The following is a 26572-nucleotide window of genomic DNA, read 5'->3' as shown; positions in this document are numbered from 1 at the left end:
CAAAAATAAGTCCTTGTGGGCTGTGGATAGGCCAGGAATTTTGTGCATGCCTGGATTGACCATCTGGTACACTGGGAAAAAGCCCAGTGGGCCACTGGCTGTCAGTGTCACACACTGGGTAAGCAGGTTAGCGAGGGGCCTCGGTGCAGGGATAGGGTTGTCTGTTTGTACACTGCGATTCATGGTGCAAGGTAGACAGGCACACGCCAGACAGAAGTGCGGGACTGGAACTGGCAAGGCTGATGCTGAAATAGAAGCCCACCGGCAGGGCACATGACTGGAAGCTCACTGGCAGAGCACAGGACTGGACATGCTGCTGGAAGCCCTCAGGCTGGGCACATGACCGGAAGCCCACTCGCAGGGCACACGACAAGAAGCCTACTTGCAGGGCGGAAGGCAGGAGCAATACAGAATCAGGTACAAAAGGAAGCCAGGAATAATTCAGGAACAGGACCAGGGCAAAACAGTCCTATTACTACAATGCCAAGGCCCAGTTTGCAGGAAGCTACAGCCCTTTATACTGCAGGGCAGCAGGTAAGGAGGCCAGGTGACAACAAAAGGAGGAGACCAGAAACATAGGCAGAGCGGCCACTAGAGGCTGAACAAGGAACAGTCTAAAAACCTAAATGCACAATACAGGAGGCAGGAAACCAGGGCAGAATGTCACAGTCAGGACCACAAAGTCAATCGATCTGCTGCCCCAGGAGCAGAGTGGGTGCTGTAATGTGCGGTCACCAGTTGGATTTGCCCGTACGGTACGTAAGCATAAAAATGTAGTGTGAAGCCACGCATATCAACAACCGTTGGCTGTGATAATATCATCAGGCAGCTGCCGGCCTTAAAGTGCCAGGGCAGCAGTGTTGTTGCCAGTTAGGCCCTGGCTGTGTGTATTTTGTGTGTCTGAAGTGCTTTTATGGAATTAACATAGATAGAAGGTTCCTTAAAGGACAGAAACAGGTTGAAAGTTAATTTTCTTGCATTACTTTAGTGCTGCATACTTTCCTGTCTGAAATCAATGAAAACCATTATGAAAGGACACAAACTTCTTCTAATACGGCATTCTGCTAAACTTAAGAATGGCAAAAATATTACTCCAATACATGACTTTGGTGAAAAGACTAAGCAAGGATTTACAAAGAACATTATATGGTTTCTGAGTAGAGAATAGCATGTAGTATCACTTACCTACAATAGGGACCTAAAATCCTGCAGACACAGGAACTATAACTGAAAAATGCAGTATAACCACAGTTTGGTTCATGAACAAACTGCACTAGACCACAAAGTATTGTGGTGAAAAAATATTTGTGATTCCTCCAGTATAGTTTAATTTATAATTCATTTTTTTTTATAAACAAAGTACCGTATTTGCTCGATTATAAGATGACCCTGATTATAAGACGACCCCCCCCCCAAATCTGAATATTAATTTATGAAAAAAAGAAAAAGCCTGAATATAAGACGACCCTATAGGAAAAAAGTTTTACCAGTAAATGTTAATTCATGTAAACTATGTGAACATTTTTTTTAAATAAAAGCTACGATTGAGAAAAATATTGTTTTTATTTCCTTTTTTTTTTCCAACCTGCCCGCCCAGTTATGCACCTCTGCCCCCTGACTTGCCACTCTGCCCCAGAAATGCCTTATACCCCCTATATGCCACTGTGCCCCATGATATGCCTTTTAACCCTCTAAATGCCACTGTGCCCCATGATATGCCTTTTGACCCCCTACGTGCCACTGTGCCTCCAGAATCGCCTTATACCTCTATATGCCACTCTGGCATTTAGGGGGTTAAAAGGCATATTATGGGGCAGAGTGGCATATAGGAAGGTATAAGGCATTTCTGGAGGCAGAGTGGCGTATAGAGGGTTAAAAGGCATTTCTGGAGGCAGAGTGGCATTAAGGGGGTTAAAAGGCATTTCACAGAGCACCCTGCCTCCAGAAATGCCTTATGCCCCCCATTTAACACTCCCTACCCCTCCCTCCTCCAAACCTACCGGAGCTTCTGAGTCCCCGGTGCGTAGTCCGGGCAGCTTGTAGAGCTCTACGCAATTCGCGTACACAACTTCCACTGCAGCCGGGAGGAGGTGCGGTTAGCAGTGGGGGTTGTCTGCGTCCATCACTCAGACCTTCCCCGGCTGTCAGAGATCACGGGGAACTCTGATCTTTGACAGCAGGGGAAGGTCTGGATCTTAGTCTCATAGTCAGACCTAGTTGAGGTCTGATTATAAGACGACCCCGATTAGCTCTGGAAAAAACCTCGTCTTATAATCGAGGAAATACGGTACTGTATACGCCACCAAATGTGTATTAAAACAATGTAAATTTTCATTTTAGAGTACATGATATGTTTTGGTGAATCGAAGTTGCAAAAAGAATAATCAGATTGAGGTATTTATAAATAAAATAATGTTTTTTTTATTTCTTAAACATACCATGTTTAGATTATGACTAACCAAGATCTAAGAGTACATGAACAACCTTACTATGTACTTGGGATTATCATCAACATTATACTCCTTTATGTTCCTCCTTGTACCAGTTTGTTTGAGTATAGTATAGTATAGTATAGTACAGGGGCGTCCAACATGCGGCCCGCGGGCCAAATGCGGCCTGCGAGACCTTGAGGTGCGGCCCGCATAAGATCAGCAGCCAGGGCAACTGATCTTACGCGGGCCACACCACGAGCCCTGCTACTTACCTGTGGGAGGGTCTTTTGTACTGCACAGAGGAAGCGGAACCCAGCAGAGTTCACGTGACATCACATGACTCTGCTCCAGTCCTGCTTCCTCTGTGCATTACCAGAGAACGCAGAGGGAGGCCGCACCCCCTGCTGAAGTCTGAGCGGCATCGAGGGAGCTGCAGTGCAGGTAAGGGGGTGGGGGAGGGTGTTTGAATGAGTATGCGTGATTGAGGGAATGAATCTGTGAATGAATGAGTATATGAATGAATGTGTGTGTGATAGCATGGATGTGTAAGTGCTGGAACCTAGGCATGATGGGACTGTGATTGCTGTTAGCAATCACACTCCTATCATGCCAAGTCAGCCAGTACATGCTGAAACCTAGCTAGCTGCCCCCCTTGTGTATTGATTCTGCCAGCAGTATGGGGTCTGCACTTCACTTACAGCCATCCTGTACCAGCATGTACTGGCTGACTTGGCATGATAGGAGTGTGATTGCTAACAGCAATCACAGTCCCATCATACCTAGGTACCAGCATTTACTGGTTGCCTGGGTATGAAAGGAGTGTGATTGTTGTTAGCAATCACACTCCTATCATGCCAAGTCAGATTGCTTTTTTTTTTTGTCCAATTGTGTGTTACCTACTTTTGTTAAAAATGTGAGTTTTTATTATTATTTTTAAAGGTGGGGTCATTTTCGGTTTTGGCTAAATGAACCGTGAATGTTTTGGTCCAGAATTTTAATTTTGGTGCATCCCTAGAATAAATAGAACTATTTCATTTTTAATTATCCTGAATTTGTAGTCACAAAACTTTCTAGGACCAGAAATCAGTGAGAGGAAAAGTAAAGGTTTTGTGTTGTTTTACTTTATTTTAATCTGCATATTTTATTTAAGGCCATATTTTCTCACAGTGAAAAATGAGTGCGGCCCTCACACGTATACAATTCTGATGAAGTGGCCCACTGCAGAAAAAACTTGGACACCCCTGGTATAGTAGATTGAAAAAAAGACTTCAGTCCATCAACTTCAACCTTTCACACATACCTAGTTCTAAAGTTCCAAAGTTCTAAAGTTAATCCAAAAGAAGGCAAAAAAACCCTACTTTTGGCAATTACCAATTATGCCACAAAAGGGAAAAAAAAAACCTGATGCTAAAATCTCAACTGAAGACCCCGTGTCTTTTGTAGAGACCTCTTGGTGAACAGATCACTAGAGAGCTGTTTATACTGACCTTTTATGTATTTGCACAATGTGATGCCACCAAATGTCTATTGAAGCACATAGTGAGTCTTAGCATTATTCCACCAAACCATCCTTAAACTGTGAGTATGATGAACTTTATGGCATATCTAATTCTATGAGGGAAGAATAAACATTAAAAAAACACCATATAGAGGAAAAATATGTTAATATCTTTCAACATAACCTTCTAATAACCAAATAGCTCTGGTATGAAGGCACCTCTTTTATTGAGTCTTCATTCTTATTTTTCTAATCACTTAACCACAAAATAATCCAATAGATAACAACATGAGTGTAATTATAAAGTATTTAAAAATAAAACAGTTGGTGAGGCTGCATGAGAAACTAAATCGTCCCTTTAAGGAGATGCTTTATGTTGTTCATGAAGTCTTGGCAAAGTTGGGATGAGAAGAAGGGAGAGAACTTGAGGACAGGGAACTGATTAGGTAATATTAGTTCTGCCCCTTATGCCACTGATCTCAGCTTCTTTGGGGGAAAAAACTGCTCTTCAGCTTTAAACTCGCCAAATCAATGGCACTGAACGAAAGACAAAAAAGAAATCACAAGATATAGGATAGGAAATCACAAGAACAGTTGCAGGCCCTTTTGCTACAAATACTTTCTCCGTTGCAAGAGAGCGAGAGGCACGATCAAATAATGCTAAAAGAAAGCCTTAAGATGTTCACTAAAAAAATAAAGCATATACAATTTCTTAAGATTACAAAAAAAATATATTTTAAAATACGCAAAAACAAAAAGTTTCAATGGGCACCAGATGTTGGCCATCCATCAGGTTGAACGAACTACACACTGTGTCTCAAAACTTGCCGAATATTTATAAATCTCTCATCTCCATGTGATTGTGTCCTGCGGGACTGTTTGTGGATTAAAAAGTACCGACCGCAAAAACATCTGTCTTTGTCTGTAAAGTTTCAGTTGCTGCCAACAAAGCAATCTTTTGGGGATCAACAAGAAAGGATGAATCAAAGATAAGGCGGAAGATTATGCTGCTCCAAATAAAGTGTGTCATGGTTCACAGAATGCCTTGCTTCTTGTCCAGGTTATTGAAAAGGGGAATAGGTTAACTATAAAGGTAAAAATTCTGAAAACCACCATAGTGAGGTACATTTGCGTGAACCGATATTTGTCCCTTCTATGACTGTCTGTATTGTCTAATTTTCACAGTGCCTTTGGTCAGACCACTGTGGAGATTATTATATATATAGAGAGGGAGAACAAATGACGGTAAAGTTTGATCTAATTGATCTACTAGGTAATCAAACATGTGATAACTTATTACCACCCCCTTGTAAACGCAACGCATTGAAGAAGATTATTAGGTTCGGATTTTTAATGGTGATCATGCCTAATTTAAGCAGGTCCAAGGGATCTGGGCAAGCAATTGACTCATGGCAGAGAAACAAAATGGAAAACACAAATGCTGGTCTACAGTTAAAGCACCTGTTCTGCAAGAGTCCAGAAGCAATGATCTATGGAACGATAAGTCAAAAGCGAAACCTTTTAAGCAATGTGGACTCTGCATCAGAAAATTCTACAGGAGAATGTCAGGCCATTTGTTACCTGAAGTGCAACCGGGCCATGCACAACACAATTACCATGAACACTCATACAAGTCTAGATTAGAGTTTTAAAAACAAGATTTATACGTTTTGGAACAACCTACTCAGAAGTTCCTGAATATCATGTTTTCAGAATCTGTCAACAATAAGCCACAATGCTAAAATCAGATTTGAGAGGGTGAAAGTTTCTTCTTCAATGCAACCTGCATTTGGAGATCTCAAGAAAGGATAAAAAAACTGTGTTCTTTTAAGGAGCAGAGAGAGTAAAGGTAAGTTTCCATTTTGCATATACCCATCAGGTCTCAGCTGACCTGCTTCAGAACATGAGTTATACTTCAGGAGATACACCTCAAAACTACAAAAGGAAATTAAAAGTTTTCAAATTTTAAAAAAAGATGCTCTTTCACCTACTAAACACTTTTGTAACCAAATACATCATTAGGAACATCATCCCAAGTTCTGGTAAATGCTCAAATTCCTTCAAGAATGAATCCTTCAATCGTGTAAAACTTTGCACCACTCATATTTTTGGCTAGGAATACTTGTCATGTGACAGAAACGTAGGCACTGATTATTTATTTCCATTATTAAAAGTTTCTGTATTGCTCTTTTCAATTCTGACTCCGTTAACAAATGATTTCTCTCTTGATCAAGCTCCTTCTCAATTTTCAAATCTTCTCAACAGCGAGCTGGATAAGAAGGCTTGGCACCTGGTCTTTTGTTTTTACATTAACCAAAATGTGTATGTTTATACTTATATTATATTGATTGGTAACCTGCAATCATACATATATGCCCAATGTCTCTTATATGTATATTAGATAAAAGTTAAATTCACAACTTTCTTATAAAGAATTTCTACGGGAATTTAAATAAATTTACTTTTTTGTTAAACAGGTCAATACAGACTGGTAATTGTCAGTTTAGTGTTATTTTTAGAACAAAAGGTATGAATTAAATAAATATGCAGAGTCAGAATAGACAATATTTTCTTCTAAATTACCTGTTCTTTGTGAACTGTTTTGATTTTTTTTTTCAGTGTCCCAGAGTTTATATCCTGCTGGTGTACACTTTGCTGATTAAGCATTTGATGGCAGACACCACACCAGAGTGAATAATAGTTAGTAGTGTTAATGGAAGTGCTGATTTCAGCTTGCCATCAATAGACGGAACAGCTGGCCAGTGTAGCAGACTTGTACTACTTCTACTGACTTATACACAGGTGCCCAAATATAGTAAAATAATGGTAAACACCTTCTGATAAACGTGATATCCTATATTAAAAGAAAATGAAAGCGACATAATAAATGCAAGCAAAACTACAAATTACACCGGAAACGCTTTATTGATGGGTTTAGTGTCCTATCCAAGCAGAACGATTATTTCAGTAATAATCATCTTGTTACGAGCTAAGCAAAGAAAATTCCTTACCTTTGCCATCTGCTTGCTGATCTGAAGTCTTTGGTGCGCCAGATGTAGTTCAGCTGCTAGCTTTATCTTCTCTTCTTTAAACTGTTTGACAGCAGCAGTAGCGGCCTGCTTTCCCTTTTGCAGTACAGACACTTGATGTTGTAGAGACACCACTCTTTGTCGTAACGATGCCAGGGAGGGTTTAAAAGGGACAACATGGCTTCTCCCGTCTCTTCGTACTGAATATAGAGAATGATCATACAACACAAAATTCACATGACGACAACGTTAGAACACTTTTGTCTGCAGTTACACTGTTATAACACACACACACATTATATATATATATATATACACACACACACCAATAAATAAAGGCATACGGGAAAAGCGCATACATGCCATAAGTAATACCTTGTATGTTGTAAGCTATTTTGTGGGCTGTTCAAAAAAAAAACAAAAAAAAAAATAAACCATGTTGGTGTCAAAACTGCCTTAGGTACTAAAACCATCACTCCAATGTCCATCTCCAAAGAGATATATGTACACAAAAATGTTAGTTGGCAGAAAATGCATGGTTGCAGCAGTAAACTCAGAAATTCACTACACCCCAACCATCTTGTGCATGAAATAAAAGTTTTGCTAGTACACCTCTAAATTGTATGCTTACTAATGCCAGAAGTCTGACCAATAAAACTGACGAACTGGAGTTAATAATGTCTGAAGAAAATTATGACATAGTGGGTATAACAGAGACATGGTTGGATGATAGCTATGACTGGGCGGTTAACATACAGGGGTATAGTCTATTCAGGAAGGATCGAAAAAAACGAAAAGGGGGAGGAGTTTGCCTTTATGTAAAGTCCAGCCTAAAGGCCACACTGCGGGAGAATATATGTGAGGGAAATGATAATGTGGAGTCATTATGGGTAGAAATATATGGAAAGAAAAATAATAAAATACTGATCGGGGTTTGCTATAAGCCACCAAATATAATGGAAGCAGCAGAAGATCAATTATTAAAGCAAATAAACAAGGCAGCAAATCACAATGAGGTGGTTATTATGGGGGACTTTAACTATCCCGACATAAACTGGGAAACAGACCTGTGAATCTCATAAAGGAAACCGGTTTCTGACTATAAGTAAGGATAATTATCTGTCCCAAATGGTACAGGACCCGACCAGAGGGGGCGCTCTACTGGACTTAATATTAACCAACAGACCTGACAGAGTAACTAATGTGCAGGTCAGGGGGCACCTAGGAAATAGTGATCACAATATAATACATTATAACTTGTCCTTCAATAAGGGAACTCTTAGAGGAGCCACAAGAACTATGAACTTTAGGAAGGCAAAGTTTGATCAACTAAGAGAAGCCCTTAACACTGTAAATTGGGAAAATGTCCTCAAAAACAAGAGTACAGACACTCAATGGGAGATTTTTAAGAATATCTTAAATTCTCACTGTGAAAGGTACATACTGTATGGGAATAAAAGAGTCAGGAACAAGAGAAAACCAATGTGGATAAATAAAAATGTAAAGGGGGCAATAAATGGCAAAAAAAGGCATTTAAGCTACTAAAACAGGAAGGCAGTGAGAAAGCACTAAAAAGCTATCGGGAAAAAAATAAAATATGTAAAAATCAGATAAAAGCAGCAAAAGTGGAGACAGAAAGACTCATTGCCAAAGACAAACCCCAAAATGTTCTTTAACTATATAAATAGTAAAAAGGTTAAAAATGAAAGCGTTGGCCCCTTAAAAAGTAATGAGGGAGAAGTTATAGACGGGGATCAGGAAAAAGCTAATCTATTAAATATATTCTTCTCTGCTGTATTCACAGAGGAAAATGAAATGCCAGGTAATATACAGCAGGATGAGATAACTGCCCCAGTACATGTCGCCTGTCTAACCCAGGAAGAAGTGCAGTGCCGCCTAAAAAAAATCAAAATAGACAAATCACCAGGTCCAGATGGCATTCACCCCCGCGTTCTAAGGGAGTTAAGTAATGTAATAGACAGACCCCTATTTCTAATATTCAAGGACTCTATAGTGACAGGGTCTGTTCCCCAGGACTGGCGCATAGCAAATGTTGTGCCAATATTCAAAAAGGGGACAAAAAGTGACCCGGGGAATTATAGGCCTGTTAGTTTAACTTCTGTTGTGTGTAAACTGTTTGAGGGTTTCCTAAGAGATGCTATTTTGGAGTATCTCAATGAAAATAAGTGTATGACTCCATATCAGCATGGGTTTACAACGGATCGGTCCTGTCAAACTAACCTGATCAGCTTTTATGAGGAGGTGAGCTCAAGACTGGATCGGGGTGAATCGCTGGATGTCGTATATCTTGATTTTTCCAAAGCATTTGATACGGTGCCACATAAAAGGCTGGTACATAAAATGAGAATGCTTGGGCTGGGGGAAAATGTGTGTATGTGGGTAAGTAACTGGCTCAGTGATAGGAAACAGAGGGTGGTTATTAATGGTACATACTCTGAGTGGGTTACTGTTGCTAGTGGGGTACCACAGGGGTCAGTTTTGGGTCCTATTCTTTTTAATATATTTATTAATGACCTTGTAGAGGGATTGTATAGTAAAGTATCAATCTTTGCAGACGATACTAAGCTCTGTAACGTGGTTAACACAATAGAGGACAGTGCACGATTACAAATGGATCTGCATAGGTTGCAGGCTTGGGCTGGGATGTGGCAGATGAGGTTCAACACAGATAAATGTAAGGTTATGCACATGGGGAAGAAAAATCCAGGCTGGGAATATGTATTAAATGGGAAAACACTGGGGACAACTGATATGGAAAATAAAATCATGGGGTGCATCAAAAGGGGCATAGATGCCCACGACAAGGAAATAATTCTACCACTGTACAAGTCACTAGTCAGACCACACATGGAATACTGTGTACAGTACTGGGCACCAGTATACAAGAAAGATATAGTGGAGCTGGAGAGGGTTCAAAGACGGGCAACCAGAGTAATAAGGGGAATGGGAGGACTACAGTACCCAGAAAGATTATCAGAATTAGGGTTATTTAGTTTGGAAAAAAGACGGCTTAGGGGGGATTTAATAACTATGTATAAATATATAAGGGGACAGTACAGAGATCACTCCCAGGACCTATTTATACCCAGGACTGTATCTATAACAAGGGGACATCCTCTACGGTTGGAGGAAAGAAGGTTTCTACACCAGCACAGACGGGGGTTCTTTACAGTAAGAGCGGTGAGATTATGGAACTCTCTGCCAGAGGAAGTGGTTATGGTAAACTCAATAAAAGAGTTCAAAAGGAGCCTGGACGTGTTTCTTGAAAGCAATAATATTACAAGTTATGGATATTAGATTAATAGGGACAGAACTTTGATCCAGGGATTTATTCTGATCCAATAGCAATAGGGTGTCAACAAAGCATGAGAAATACGCAAATAGAAATATATTATAAGAAAATGATTTCTTGAGCTATTACTACCATAGAAAACTTTTCTTTTAACCCTTAAATAATAGGAGAGGTATCTGTTGAAAAAATCTAAAATGTTTACTTGTTAACAGAGGCATTTTGAAGTATGTGCTTACAAATAATAAGACTTAAGACTTTAAGTCTTGACAGCTAAGGAATGGGTTAACACTTGAAAATGACATTATTTTCATAAAATGTGATTTGAATATTTAAATAGAAATCCACTGTCACTTGGTGAAATATTAATAGAAAAAAATTATTTAATTATCTGCTATATTAAAGACAGATTTGGTGCACATACTGTACTGCGCTTTAGGTCACACGCCTTCTTTAAGGAGTTAATCTTGGTGGGGGGGGTGCTGTAATCAGTACACTATGCTACATGTTCTAATGTGCATCACAATGATAACTGACTATCAAGCACCCTTTTCAATACTCAGTACCAAGTACTTCAATAGTAACATCTAAATAATTCTCCAGATATTTTCATTTTTATGGGTCTATAACACGCGAATAAAGAATGGACAAGGTACACATATTCTCGGTGACCATTTTATGAGAAATCTGTAAACATCTGCCTGTTTAAGCAGGCTGTAGGCGGTAAAGCACAGACTGCATAAGCGCCAAAAGTGCCCGGATTCTGATGTCCTCTGAACCCTTAAGTTTGATGGGTTTAAGAGAAAAACACACATGAAGCTTTGGCTGAGACATGGGGAAAGTTACCAATGCCCTCCAATGACAAACCTTACCCGACTGTCCCTTAACGGGTAGTTAGCTAGAAGGTATAACTATTACGTAGTTCTAAAGATCTTATTTCATATAACACTAAGCGCTCTATTGTTTCTATAAAGTAACAATACTCTGGTTTGTGTGTCTCTTAAGCTCCCACACCGGCTATGTGCTTTTCCTGTTTCATAAGATGAGTACCTGGCCTGCCATTACCTTCCTTATTCAGAAAATCGTACAATGTTTTACCATGCCAACTAATGGGGAAATAAGGCAGAACACTTACCTTTTACTGAAGACGGGTGGTACGTGGATACCAGGTGACATATTTTAGTACATGTTTTCTTTGCACCTTTGAGATTTGCCTGCAAGGATGGTAAAGGGTAAATGAACAACACTCGCAGAGTAATACGTTAAACAACATGCCAAGCTTCAGTACATAGAGGGCCATTATCTGACACAGAGATAAAGTTCTGGAGAACCCATCTCCAGAAGGATATTGCCATACTAGAGAGTGTTTAGAGGAGGGCTACTAAAATGGTGTATGGTTTGAGTAATAGACAAAGGGATCTCAATATGTATACCTTGGAGATGAGAACAGAGAGGGGAAATACTTAAAAGGGTTATACTTCAGTGGAGAAATTATAGAACAAGAGGTCATAATCTAAAACTAGAGAGTCTTTGATGTAATGTAAGAAAGGTATGTAATGGGAAGACTAAATGGGTCAAGCGGTTCTTATCTGCTGTCAATTCTAACACTGCCGTTTACAAACTTGACTATTCAATTCAGCTTTATGAGATACATCTGGTTAGAGAAGAATCATTAAAAGTCATTCACAATGATATTGTACAGAGTCGCAATTTGGTCCAAGAAAATTTGGGAGGGCAGCAGATGGTATAATTTTTGCTGTTTGGGTAAATTTGAGGTTTTATAGCCTTTACAGTGAAGACGTTACAGTGAAGTCTGGGTTGCTTTTACTATAACATATGCATTATTGATTTAAATCTTAATTACATCTCTGTTTTTGTAATGTATGGTTTAACCACACTTAACGTAACATGTTATGTGATTCAAGTAGACTTTAATTTATAGTAATACATAGCATTGGAATATAGACATTACATCAGAGAAAAATAAGTATACATAGCTATAAAAACAAGAAAATTATCTCTGTCATTAGGTTAAATATCCACGATATGATCAAAGGTATGTGTAAACCTCACCATCACATCTATATGGGCTTGTTGAACATCCCGTTCCAAAACCATGGGTATTAATATGAAGCCGTATATGTCTATGGAGATGGCTGCCTTTGTGCTTGTTTTTATACACCTGTTAGCAATGGGCTTGATTGGCCTACACACTTTTGGTCATATCACGTCGTTGGTGCAAAATAGAACTTAGCAAGCATCTCCTGAACTCAGTAACAGTGGGAACATTCAATATTTACATTGGTGCAGAAAGAACCCCATATACATACTTTGGTATGGTGAATCTCTCTAGGGACAGTTTTCCTCCAACCCTTGTCGGTAAAGTAATCACCGGTGCTTTCGTCCACTGTGTTACATTCATCTGAAGACGACTGTGCTGTTTCAGTAGAAGTTACATTCACATGTTCCAAACTCTCTGAAGTTTCTGGTTCAGAGTCACTAAATATTAAAACAGAGAACATTTTATCTTAATATGCACCCCCAAATTTTTTCACAACATTGTCTTATAAAAATCATGCCACATGAGGTTCTAAAAGAAACGGGCACTGTAACATTTCAGAAAGATTCCAAAGTTGATCATTCATCTCAGACATGTGCTCAGCTCAACTCAAATGAACCGCTATATCTTCTCATAATCATACCTGGGAAACGCCAGGTTTTGCCCAGAGAGTCTGGGTGAAGCACAGCTTCTCCGGGTCACCATGGAGAAACTCTGGATCACAGGAGCGGCCTTGCGGCACACTCTACTCCCAGGATGCACCTGCATGTTCCCAGGTATGCTCATAACCATGAACATTTAATGTGCTCCTCTAGTTTTCTGGATTTAAATACATGCAGAGCTACTGTCCAACATGCGGTAGGCCAAATGTTGTTCCAAAAGCACATGGTGGGTGTCCAAAAAACATTAAGGTTGATGCAAAAAACCCTCTCACATTGTAGTCCATTTTACTACATGAAGCAGGCAGCATAAGTAGGAGTATTTAAAGTGGGGGGAAATGGTTCTTATATACCGTCAAATTCTATGGTTTTATGCATAATGTCATGGCATCACCTTAACGCCTATAAGCTCAACATTCATGTATACTTGCAAGCAGCAGATGCACATAAGAAAAAATAACAAAAAACTAAACACGTAAAAGCAGAGGAGACTAAGTTATAAACAACTTTCAAACCAGCACATCAACCATGGTAAAAAAATAAACAAAAACAAGCTGACAATAAAACAATGTAGGAAGGTTTCATTCTTTTTCCTTTATTTTCTTTATAACTACTGAAATTCTACACGCTGTATTGTGGAAGCTTTGGTAGAGTTGGCTTTTGGAGCGATAAAAAAAGAAGCTACCCCTCCTAGGGAAGAAAACGCATTTTAAGCCATGTTCAATTAAAGATGCTACAATGACTGTGCATAAAACATACATGAAATAATTAGTGTGGATGGTTCTTAATTTAAAGGATGTTAAACAGCTTGTAGACATCTGGTAGCAAGTCGAAATGGGTCATTTAAAATTTATCTAACTAAATTAAGAGGGGAAAATATGGCTTTTCCTCCCGGATCGGCATGTCACAAGATAACTAAACGGACTTAGTAGGCTTGCCTGGGAATCCTTAGCTGTCAGTGGTGAATATGCAAAGGGCCAGCAAATTAAATCAACCTGCCAAACTGTCAATTTCAAGCCTCATGAATGCAAGAAAATAGCATCACTGGAAGAAATCAAGCATTGCCTTCTTTTGGGCTTGCTGGCACCTATTCAACTGCTCGTACAGTTGTGGCTAATTTTGCATGCAAATTTCAGTCAATAAGCTCTGAACAAGACCTCCCAAGATATTTCAAAGGATCTGACAGCATTTTTTTTTCTCCGTGAATACTAAATCGACAGTAGTTAAAATTCAATCTCCATTTGCCGGCGTTTTGCATATGCACAATGTCCCCTCCACAGAGTTGAGTTAATGAGAGCCGTACCTGTCTTCACTCACATCCTCCCAGCCGTCTTTGCTGAAGTTCTCAAACACGGTGCTCATAGCCTTGATGGATTGATTAAGGAAAGCTTGGTGACGTCTCAGGGAGATTTTCTTGGCTGCTCTATGTTTAACCTTGGTTCCTGCTTCCTTGTTAATGCCTTGCTTGCTGTTCCGTTGCCTAGAAGTTAGAGAATTCGCTGCTTCGGCCTGCTCCAGCGCACACTTCAGGCTCTGCACTTGTTTCAACAGATCCCTTTTTTCATTTCTCAGCTTTCTACTTCCCGCCAACTGTCTCTTCAGAGATGCGACTTCTCTGTTTAGCTCGTCGTTCTTCACCTCTAATGCCTCTCTAACTTGATTTGACTCTAGATTTTTAGCAATTAATTCCTCTGTCTTCTTGCCTCTTGCTTCTGCATCTTTTCGAAGGTGTCTGCAGGATGCTTTCAGGGAATTTTTCTCTTTGGTTAACTCTTCATTTGCTACTTCCAATTTCCTTGATTCTATCTCTAGTTCAGCCAGCTTCCTGTCCAAATAGCATACCTGCAACACAAGCAAGACGTGCAAACAAAAACATTATAAAAAGATAAAGGTTATGACTATATACTAATTAGCGTTATGTTACCTAGAAGCAAACATGTCGACTTCCTGCCACTGAAACCGTAAACGATAAAACGATGGATTGGCGCTATAAATGGGAAAAGCAAGGGGTAGTGTAAGAAAGCAAGTGAAAAGTCAAAGTTGGTGTGAATAATAAAGGAAAAAGCAAGGGATGGGGGTAGGAAGAATGACTTGTATTTGAGTTCTATTACTTTCATAATTTTACTGATAAAGTCGCGTTACACTGCATCATCATAATAAATAGCAGTACTAACGATAAACCAGCTCATCAGCTATACAAGCTACATGGAAGAAAATGTGTTCAGTATTCTATACTTCTTGCGTACCCCTTAAAACAAAGAGACTTTGGGGTTTAGTCAATAAAAGAAGAGTTTCAAAATGCATAACAATGGAAAATACCAATAACAAAATGTATGGTGGGTAAAGGTGATGGAAAACCCTTCCACTTAAAATTAAGGGGGTAGTAGAAGCATTATTAAACACTCATCTACAGACACCAGACGAGCCAGAAGGCTCCTGGTGCTGCCACAACCACAAGGGATTCTGGGTAGGCGCATGTTAATAAGGTCAACAATGATCACCTTTTGCCTCTATATCCACTTTATACATGGATCCCTTGAGTTTTGTCTAAAGGCTGTCTTGTACAGCAGGCAATTACTTTCAAGGGTTCCATGTATAGAGTGGATATAGAGGCAAAAGGTGATCATTGTTGACCTTATTTGCATGCGCCTACCCAGAATCCCTTGTGGTTGTGGCAGCACCATGAGATTTCTGAGGGAAAAAACAAGCCTTCTGGATTGTCTGGTGTCTGTAGATGAATGTTTAATAATGCTTCTACTAACTTAATTGAGACATTGAAGAATTCTCGCTGAGTTAACTTAACAGCACATAGTAATGTTTTACACTCAAGGGAAGGCTGACCCCTTACACCCCCCCCGCACAATAACACAAATATTTACACGCACATTCACACAAACTTAATCCCTCACACTAACACATACACACATACTAACAAACACACACACACCCTCACACTAACACACATTCATGTTAACACACAGGTGCATATGGACATTCATCCTCATATACACACCTATAGATACACTCTCACTCTTACATACATGCATGCATGCATACTATCTCCTTTACCATCTCAGCATCGCACATCCTCACAAGAAAAACTCACTAAAATATAATGAAAATGTCCACGTTCATCACAACTTACCCACTGTGTGACATTGTTTTTTTATTTACATGTGTGTATTTACAAACTACGGGTTTTGTACTTGTGTGTTCAGTGTATGGCAAACCCTAATGAAGAACATTCCTCTTGGACTAGTACAGAAGAAATCGGCAAATGGCTCATGTACATCTACAAAAATTACAATACTTGAATCTAATAATACAATTTTGGTATACGTAAATCTCCTTCATAAGGACAGATCTCAAAAAAATAAAATAAAAATCAGGACTATTCATTTTTGTGGTCAGAACAGTTTATAACTGGCATGACACAAATCATATCTAGTGTGTGCTATTGACAAAAAAAAACAACAAATGGAAAAAAAGAAAAAATCATTGATGCCCATGAATTATACTGTTACAGACAAAATCTCATGAAATTTAATGACAGTGTACCCATCAACATGATGAAAATCATTAATACTCAAAACTGTCCCCTTAAGCTATTAATATTGTGAATGTAAATGTTTTCTTGTTCCTTATGCATAATGTTATACACAGCAAGTCAGTCAAAATGATTAAAATGAAATAGAACATGCCTACTGGGCTTAAACCCTTTCCAAGCAATGTGGCATTTTACATCTGCAGAGATGAAAATTTATACCTGGCAAATGAAATTAGAGCTGCGAGCCAGAGAGGATAACCTAGAACAAACTGGGTGACATTACAAATCTGAGCACTCAAATTATTTCAATTACTCACTCCACCTTAAGATAAATGAATGTGAACACTTCCTGTTCGGTGCGTTATTATTTTAACATGATGTTTGTCATTCCGTAATAACGAGATGACAGCATTCATTACTTGGCCATATGGCATTTGTTAGAAGTACAAGCAATCAAATCATTTGCTCTAAATTATCACACTTCTACAACTTAATCCGCCGTCAAAGGGAAGGGCACTGGATGGGAGCTGGGGCAGCTAATTAGTCTCTTTTAAGAAAGCATTCAAGAAGGCAAATATATCAAGGAACACTGTAGAGCGTTCAAGGACATCTTTTAGTATTTTATAACGAAATGACAAACACTATACATACAAGTACACTCACATGTATGTACATAGATACATTTCAGAATATTCGGAATATATATCTATATCTTCCCACATCATTTTCATATAATATCCCAGAGCTCTTAAGGACCTAAGGACGCACAGTGCCGGGTGCAGCAAGCTAAGGAGACTAAGGGGAGATTTCAGCTGTGCCACACCTAGGAGCTAGTGCAACCTCCTGGACCTGCTGCCCTAGGCCTAGTTAGCCTGGCCTAGAATATACTGCTGCTTACACATACTTGTCTATCGGCAGGCAGACAGGCACTAAAATAGGATATCTAATTTAAAACAAGGTGTTGTACAAACATACAGCTAATAATGCAACATAATTTAGCTTCCATAAAGACTAAAAATATAAATAAGAAAACAGGGCTCTGTCTACAGAAACTTTTTTTCCCCAAAAAGCATATTAAAGGAGCGGGGTAGTGCCTGCAATCGGCCTCCAATATGACTATAATGAAAATAGGGCTGCAGTGCCCCTAAGTAATTTAAACTGTCAAAAAATGGATATTAAAGCTTTGATCGCACCAAATGTCTTTACAGGGACTGCTTCACCTATTCTCCAGAACTTAACACATTTATAACTGAATGCAGCATTAGAAACAGATTTCAGAGTCCCACGGAAGGCCTGAACCCCTTACAGAAATAATTCTTTAATCATGTAACACATTGCATCGTTCATTACTTTTTCAGGTAATGCGACAAAAAAACTGAGGCTGTGGCTATAGAAACTGAAAATGTTTTATGTGCTTTTTTGTGTGATCACAATTTTAGAGGGAAGAACAAAGTAGGCGTAGAGACCTCTGAGGTCCCGAAAGCTTATGTAACTTTACTTATTTGTTGGCCTAGTAAAAAGGTATAAACTTTGACTAAGGACTCCATGCTAAAAGCGCAATTAACATTTATCCTAAGTAGAACGTAACGTTAAAACATCTAACAAAGGATTTAGAGTTACGTTTGCAGCCTCTGCAGAAATAGGATATACTCCAACATGCTACTGACTTCTCTCCTTCTTTTAGGTTGCTCAGTTCGCAACTTGTTACATACCGTTTGGGTTCTGTAACTGGTAGACAGGAAAACGGTTTGGAAAGCCTTCATCTTATCAAATCCTATAACCATTCATCTAAAAATATTCCTCCTCGCTTATTTCACAACTACAAAACTTAAGGCCGGCATCTGAAGGTTAATGTAACAGTTCCTAAATGTCAGCGAGTTCTTCACAATACCTATATATATCTATCTTCGTGATGAATAGAACAATTATTTGGAGCCATTTCTATGACAATGACAGTACCAGCAAACAGTCCACAAATGTATTCTTATATTTTAATTGGTAAAGTAGCAAATCAAACATTGGTTCCTAAGACATTTGTTACCTTAAGCTAAAGGTATAATACAGAAAATGAAAGTTGTCCACACGACTGTGCTACACATGGGCATACCTTCTTCAATGTCCGCTGCAAAGTCTCATCCGTATTTTTCTTTGGGGTACTATTTCTGACACCTTCGTCTCTGTTAAGTCTGAAAAGCAGTTCTGGAACAAAGGGGGAAAAAAATAATAGTTTCCAAAAAAACAAAAGCGTCGACTCTCCTGGCTGACCCGCAATGAAATGTTTGTCATTTCCACAATTTTTTTTTTGGTCTCTGCTTTACTTAGTCTATGAATAAATTGATCTATTTTCTCGTCAAAATTTTGGACAGTCTCGCAGCACTGACCTCTTTTCAAAGTCTAGTGTCATAAAATTACAAAGTCTTTGGAACATCACAGTGATTTCCTTTCTTTTGTTACACAGCACGAACTATACAAAGGTACAATAAATTTGCAGGTTAAAGATACTGTACTTTTATTCCTGTTTTCATTCTTTTATAGACTGTACCGTCTTTTGCCTTGAAAGCAAAATCCAACACCTTTTTATCTATAGTCTCAGCCAAGTTTTGTTCTCCAGGTCTCGTTCCCCTGCTAGGAGGATCAGAGTGATTGGCGAACAAAGCAAACAGTAACAGAATTAGGATGGAGTAAAACTTTAAACCTCTTTATCCCCCATTCTTAGTGATTTCACAACAAAGCCATAATTTAGAGATATTTCTGAGGTGTATACCTCAGGTGTATTTTTACACCTCATAAATATCTCTAAATTATGGCTTTGGTGTGAAATCACAATGATTAAGAAAAGTTGGAACCATAATACACTCTTCGATTAAGTGACTAGGGCAGATGAGGATAGAACAACTCACAAGCGCAACAAGTAGTCTTGGGATGTTCTAGGAATTATTATTTCATTATTCAATCATTTAAGACCAACATATTAGAAAAAAACTACTTTAAATAGCAAACAGGCAAACAGCTGAGCATTGTACATCAATTATAGGACACTATAAGTTCTAGTTATACTCTCATGCATGCTAGCCCACCTTACGTCCAATGTTGATAGACAACATGCCTGAGAGAAGCTGGGACTGGCCATCAGACTAGTAAATGCCACGGTGTTGCACATTTGCCCACGGCCGACATTTAAAATGTAATGGCTGGTTTTTCATTGACCTTATGCCATTGTTATGCAAGCTAGGAGAACTGATGGACTAAGGAGTGGTTTTCTGTTGGAATCTGGACTATTGGTAAGCGGGAATGCAACTTGACTGAAGATAGCTGTTGCCGTGTCTAGGTATTGCTCAAACAAGAGTGTCATTTACCCTAGCAGACTGTGGTTACTAAAATATCCTTGACAAATTCTGACATCAAAAAGGAAGTTGTGGGGTGGAGATGACACTTTCTCCCTGACACATATGTAGCGCTTCATATTTGTTTTTTTTGGTGTTTTTTTTTTCTTGTTTTGTTTTATTATTGTTTTGATGTTCTATGCACCTACACGAACTGATATTTTGTATGGAGACTTTCTACACTACCATTCCACAACTTTACATACTTGCTATGTCTCTAACCGCGTTTCTCTCTGCTCCTGGTACCTGTATATTTTGTTGCAGGGCAACCTGCTGAACCTCACCCAGGACATTACATATATTGATATGTATATTTTGAATGTATGCAGAATAGGTTGCGCATTTTCTAACTGCGTTCTTCTCCTTTGTTTCTGTTTTTGATTCCTATTAACATGCACAGGGACATTTCACGGTCAGCCTAGTGTATGACATTGTCGCCTGAATCCCCACATATTGATCTGTTTTAAGCTCTTGGGTGAGCTTTTTTTTCTTTTCTTTTTGTTTTCTGTTTATGTTACACTTTGTGAAAATGGTGGTCTACTTAATTGTACATTTATGTGCTGACTTCAATAAACACCCTTTAACACAAAAAAAAAAAAAAAAAAAAGGAAGTTGTGACAGTGGGCAAAAAAAGGAAATGTAAGGTGCAAAAAGTGGTTTATCACCAAGACTGCATTAGCAAGGGATGGGGGTATAAACAGCATAGTTTATTCAGTTACCCCCTTACCCCACCATGCACAATGTAGGGGAAGAGGGAAATTTTCACCTCCCTGCAGTTGTTTTTATTGTTGTGAGTTACAGACATTCCGTTGCATGTCCTCATCTGTTGCTCGCAAAATTTAAAGCTGCATGTCCTTGCAAACAACTCAGATTACTGTATTTGCAAGTCGTTTTCTTAGTGTTTGCCTGCCAGCTGAAGTTGGGTCTGGACAGTTGAGTTAACACTTAACTTGACTAACCTAGACCCAACAGAGAGATGTTTATACTTTTTAATTTTTGCAACAATGCTCATTATGTTTTACAGTGTTCTTGGTACATATACAATTATGCAAGATCATTTGAAATACATTTCTTTTCTCCTTGGCTATTCACATATTCATTACTGTGAGCCATATGAAGGATTTATGGCCCCAAGGACCACAACATCTTTATTTGTCTTGAGATTATATACCATAAAGAGAATTGAGCTACATGCAGGAAAATCAAGTAACTAAACCTATTAACTTCACAAATAATTATTACAGGAATACATTATCTGACCAGCTTGGGCATGCAAGCTTCCTCAAAGGATTCGAACAACAGCTTGGAAAATACAAGAAGGCAAAGCACAAAAAATGGCCAGTGCATCCTAGGAAAGGTTCAAAAGTTCAGCAAGTAACATAACTAATATTTAATATAATACCTGTGTATGGGCAAGAACCATATGCATATTTATAAGGGCCCCTTTAAACAAGGTTACATGTATAAACATGAGGACCCTGAGAAATAAATAAGTTAGACAGAATTACATACAAAATAATGTAAATAAGCCAATGTAATTTCACCTTAAACAGTATTTTCATTAGAGCAATTCTGGTCTAAAGAGTTATAAAGAGTCCAAAGAGCAGTAAGTGGGTTTTCTATGATGATTGCGCTACATTTAGAACTCTGTAACAGAATTATTTTGATACAGACCAATTTTTACTGTTCCAGTAAAAAAAAAATAAAAAAAAGATGTACAATAAAGAGTCTTATGGTTAATGCACTTTTGCAATAAAAAGGGTCTGACTTTATGGTATTGAACAATTATTTTTTTTTTTAGAGTGTAAACCTAACAACTTTAAAGCTCACCAGATGTTTTTTCACTGGTTAAAAAAAGGCTAAAACACCACTTTTTTGGTTTCCACTCCATATGTACCCTTTATGACCAAGGCTGTTTTAACACTTTTGTGGTGCTTGTGTTTAGCTGCAATTGTTCCCTCTCCCATTTAGGTTATATATATATATATTATATATATATATATATATATATATATATTTATTTATTTATTTATTTATTTATTTATTTTTACCATCTTTTTATCATACCATTTCCTATAAAAAAAGAAATAAAGTATCATGAATATTTTTTTAAAAACTCCCACTTTTATTTGAAAAATGTTTTACTCATCTACAAAAGCTAATGAAAAAAACAGCTAAATAGATTCTATTACGTTTCAAAATACCCTATGTTATGTTTTGTTTTTTGCAAGTTATAGGGCAATAAGTACAAGTCGGTTTTTTGCTATTTCAAAACCATTTTAACACTTTCCTTCCAGCAATTTGTCAAACTTTGTGGTAATTTTTTTTTTCACACAAATTTTACTTCTGGTATGAATTTACAGTTGTTGATATACATCATTGTCAAACAATACCCCGATACGGTTTCAGTAATATCTCCCGAGTACAGTAATACCGCCCATGTATGGGTTTGTCGGGTTTTTTGGGAGGTAAAACGCCACATTTTGGAAGGACGTGTTTCTTTTTAACTTGGAATTTTGAAATCTGGTCCTTCTGCCACCATGTCCTATTTGGGACATCTTTTAAGCCAGTCAGTTCAATTTACCCCATCAAATCAGTGAAGACATCTCCTGTGCACAGCCCTCTTCAGACCACCCCACAGATGTTCAATTGGATTCAGGTCTGGGCTCTGGCTGGGCCATTCCAAAATGTTAATCTTCTTCTGGTGAAGCCATGCTTTTGTGGATTTGGATGTGTGCTTTGGGTCGTTGTCGTGCTGAAAGGTCAACCTAATCTTCAGCTTCCTAACGCACGCCTGAAGGTTTTGTTCCAAAATTGTCTGGTATTTGGAACTGTTCAGAATTCCCTCCAATTCACTGTGGGTATGGTGTTCTTTGGGTGATGTGCAGTGTTGTTTTTGCACCAAACACACCTTTTGGAATTATCCCCTTAACGGCCTTTGCTGGTCCTGAACCGTCAAAAAATTAAATAAGCTTAGAAAGTGATCAACGATGTCGAGACATTCAGCAAGGCCGAGATCGGCATCGGGGGCCATGTCTGGCCCCTCCCTGGGGCGTCAACGGACGCCCGTTTTAAAAGCGTTTAGGAGGCAATCAACGATCGCCACCTAAACTTAAATGGTGTCGCTGGAATGCCTCGATCAGGAGGCATCCAGCGACACCAAACACTTACCTCTGGATGGGCTGTGACCGCTCCGGAGAGCGGTCACAGCCGCAGCTGCCGGTGATCTTCGCCATCAGAAAGATGGCGGCGGCCAGGGAAAAAACCAATAAAGATGAAAGAGTTTGCTAGATGGTCTCCAGACCCTCTAGAGAACACTGGCTCCACTTGCAGGATGAATACAGGTACTGCATTCAACCATGCAAGTCAATGGAGCCCAGCTTTCTAATCACAATGTGATTAGTAAAATATTCCAAAAAATTAAAAAAATGTGCTAACATTTAAAAATAATTATGCAGTGCTGTCACTAGATGAACCATCCAGTACCAGCAAAATGTGTAAAAAATATATAAAAAAAGTATTAAAAAAATAAAATAAAAAAATAAAGTTTATTATTTTGAGCTAAGTGCTAAAATTTCTCAAAAATCTCAACAAAGAGTTAAAATAAAAGCACTTTAAATACCCAAGGGGTGTCTAATATAAAAAAAATGGCTGATGGGGTAAATTGGAGTGGCCAAGCCCAAAGATAGGGCATAGGTAAAGACTGACCAAAATGGAGAAAAAAAGCGCACTTCCCAAATGTGGCATTTTAAATAATAAACAACACGACAAACCCATGAATGTCGGGTATCACTGCACTCAGGAGATGTTCCTGAACACACATTGGGGTGTGGTTTGACAGTGACATATACCAGAACCTGTATATCTATACCTAAAGTACAATTTGTGTGAAAAAAAAAAATGAAAAAAAAATTACTATTACAAAGTTTGACAAAGTGTAGTTGTATAATTGGTGCATGGAAAGGGTTAAAATAACAGCATTTGGAATACCCTGGGGTGTCTAGTTTTCAAAAATATATGGTTTGATGGGGTTAAATTGAGTTAACCCGCTTCAAAGATATTCCAAAGAGGAGATGGAGGCAGAATGAACAAATGACCACCTGAATTACGCATGCCCCAAAAGTAGCCCTTTACCAGCCAAACAATCTGACAAACTCATGCATGTGGGGTATCTCTGTACTCAGGAGATGTTCCTGAACACATATTGGGGTGTTGTTTGACAGTGACATATACCAGAACCTGTATATCTATACCTAAAGTACAATTTGTGTGGGGAAAAAAAAAAAAAAATTACTATTACAAACTTTGACAAAGTGTGGTTGTATAACTGTTGCATGGAAAGGGTTAAAATAACAGCATTTGAAATACCCTGGGGTGTCTAGTTTTCAAAAATATATGGTTTGACGGGGTTACATTGAGTTAACCGGCTTCAAAGATGTTCTAAAGAGGAGATGGAGGCAGACTGACCAGATTTGTTAAAAAAGGTTTAGAAATTATAAAACGCTGCTTGTACTTATTGCCCTATAACTTACAAAAAACAGCAAAAAAACATAAAAACATTGGGTATTTCTAAACTCAGGACAAGTAGTAGAATCTATTTAGCTAGTTTTTTTACTTGCTTTTTTAGGTGAGTAAAAGATTTTTCAAATAAAAGTCATAAAATGTGTATTTTTTTCAATTTTTCACCATGTTTTTTTATTTTTTTATAGTAAATAAGATGATACGATCTGAAGAAAGCCCATCTTGTCCTGAAAAACACAATATATAACTTATGTGGGTACACTAAATGGGTGAGGAGAAAATTACAGCTGAACACAAGCACCACAAAAGTATTAAAACAGCCTCGGTCCCACAGGGTACAAAAAGAAAAAACGAGCCCGGTCCTTAAGGGGTTAAGGCCAAAAAGTTCAACCTTGGTTTCATCAGACCATAACACATTTTCCCATGTGCTTTGGGGGGACTTGATGTTTGTTTTTGCAAACTTCAGCCGGGCTTGGATGTTTTTCTTTGTAAGAAAAGGCTTCCGTCTTGCCACCCTTCCCCATTCATATGAAGAATACAGGAGATTGTTGTCACATGTAGCACACAGCCAGTACTTGCCAGAAATTCCTGCAGTTCCTTTAATGTTGCAGTAGGCCTCTTGTAAGCCTCCCTTTTCTTCTCATCTTTTCATCAATTTGGGAGGGACGTCCAGTCCTTGGTAATGTCTCTGTTGTGCCATACTGTCCCCACTTGATGATTGTCTTCATTGTGTTCCATGGTATATCTAATGCTTTCAAAATTCTTTTGTACCCTTCTCCTGACTGATATCTTTCAACAATGAGATCCCTCTGATGCTTTGGAAGCTCTCTGCGGACCATGGCTTTTGCTCCGCTAAATCATTCTATAACAGCTTAACATTATTTGTGATTAATCTGTCACTTTAAATGATGGCAGGTGTGTAATGACTTCTATTTAACATGAGTTTGAATGCGATTGGCTAATTCTGAACACAGCCACAGCCCCAGTTATAAGAGGGTGTGCACACTTATGCTACCAGGTTATTGTGAGGTAATGGAAAAAGTTCTGACATGATTTATCTTTGTCTCATTCTTTAACATCACAAGAATCCGGCATTTTAACAGGGGTGTGTAGACTTTTTATATCCACTGTATTTTCCACTGTGACCCCAATATGTGTTCAGCAACATCTCTTAAGTACATTGATATCACCCGTGCACGGGCTTGGTTGTTTGGGTGATAAAAGGCCTCATTTGGGAAGGGTGTTTTTGTTTTTTTCATTGTGGTCAGTCTGTGCCTATGCCCTATTTGAGACATATTAGAACCCGGCCACTCCAATTTACCCCATCAAACCATTCATTTATTTATTTATTAAAGTAAACACCCCTTGGGTATTTGAAATGCTAGTATTTTCACTCTTTTCATGTCAGGATTTTTAGGAATATACAGCACTAATTTTAGCACTTGCTGATAAAAATAAGTTATTTTACTATATTTATAGACATATTTTGGGTTGATTATCACTTGAGATAGAGATTAGATTTTGCCAGCGTCGTAATGCTTATTTTCTGATACACAGGGGACACTGCAAGCTTCTCCTGCCTTTCAAGATGAAGATGTTAATACTATTCTCAGGACAGCCCATAAGTGAATATGCTTTAGAGGGTGAATACATTTTGGAGAACTGATTCACTCATTCTACTATGGATCCAGCCAAACTCTTCCTGTAAAAGCAGCTGACTACGGTCAGCCCTGCGTAATGAAGTGAGGACGCTGAACCTGCCAACTCCCCCTTTAGTGAACAGCCTCAAATATGTATAGAAAAGCAGTACACACACATATGCATTACAGGTATATCACTGCATTCTAGGATTCAAAGGTGTAAGAAAAACTGTATAAATACAAATTGGTTTCTTTTCACAAAAGATCTGTGAAGGATATTAAAGACACACTCTGGATGCATTTGATGGCTGTGTGGTCCCTTTAAATTTTCACCCCTTTTGACCCACTTGCAAATCATTAGGATACTGCGGAATCCCCAAATATGCCTTTGCCTCATTCCCCAACCCCCAGCTACTATATATGATATATATTATATAAAGATATAAATGTCACATTTCATGGGGACATATTGCCTTTACATTACATGTTTTTTC

General features: G+C 38.5%; 1 protein-coding gene across 1 annotated transcript in view; it reads right to left on the bottom strand.

The window, feature by feature from the left end:
* Window positions 1-26572, bottom strand: part of LOC149284280 (centlein-like) — a 162626-nt gene that overhangs the window by 52538 nt on the left and 83516 nt on the right. Inside the window, exons 17-21 of the mRNA XM_089496969.1 lie at window positions 18642-18733; window positions 14291-14829; window positions 12600-12768; window positions 11405-11483; window positions 6942-7159 (exon numbers count right to left, since the gene is read on the bottom strand). Coding sequence (XP_089353095.1) covers window positions 6942-7159; window positions 11405-11483; window positions 12600-12768; window positions 14291-14829; window positions 18642-18733 — 1097 coding nt within the window. The remainder of the gene's footprint in view (window positions 1-6941; window positions 7160-11404; window positions 11484-12599; window positions 12769-14290; window positions 14830-18641; window positions 18734-26572) is intronic.

Source organism: Sceloporus occidentalis, unplaced genomic scaffold, assembly GCF_023333645.1.
Source record: "Sceloporus occidentalis isolate IW3139 unplaced genomic scaffold, rSceOcc1.0.p SCAF_96, whole genome shotgun sequence".
Classification (NCBI taxonomy): Eukaryota; Metazoa; Chordata; class Lepidosauria; order Squamata; family Phrynosomatidae; genus Sceloporus; species Sceloporus occidentalis.
The sequence above is the reverse complement of the archived record's forward strand: the minus strand, read 5'-3'. Positions and strand labels throughout refer to the sequence as shown.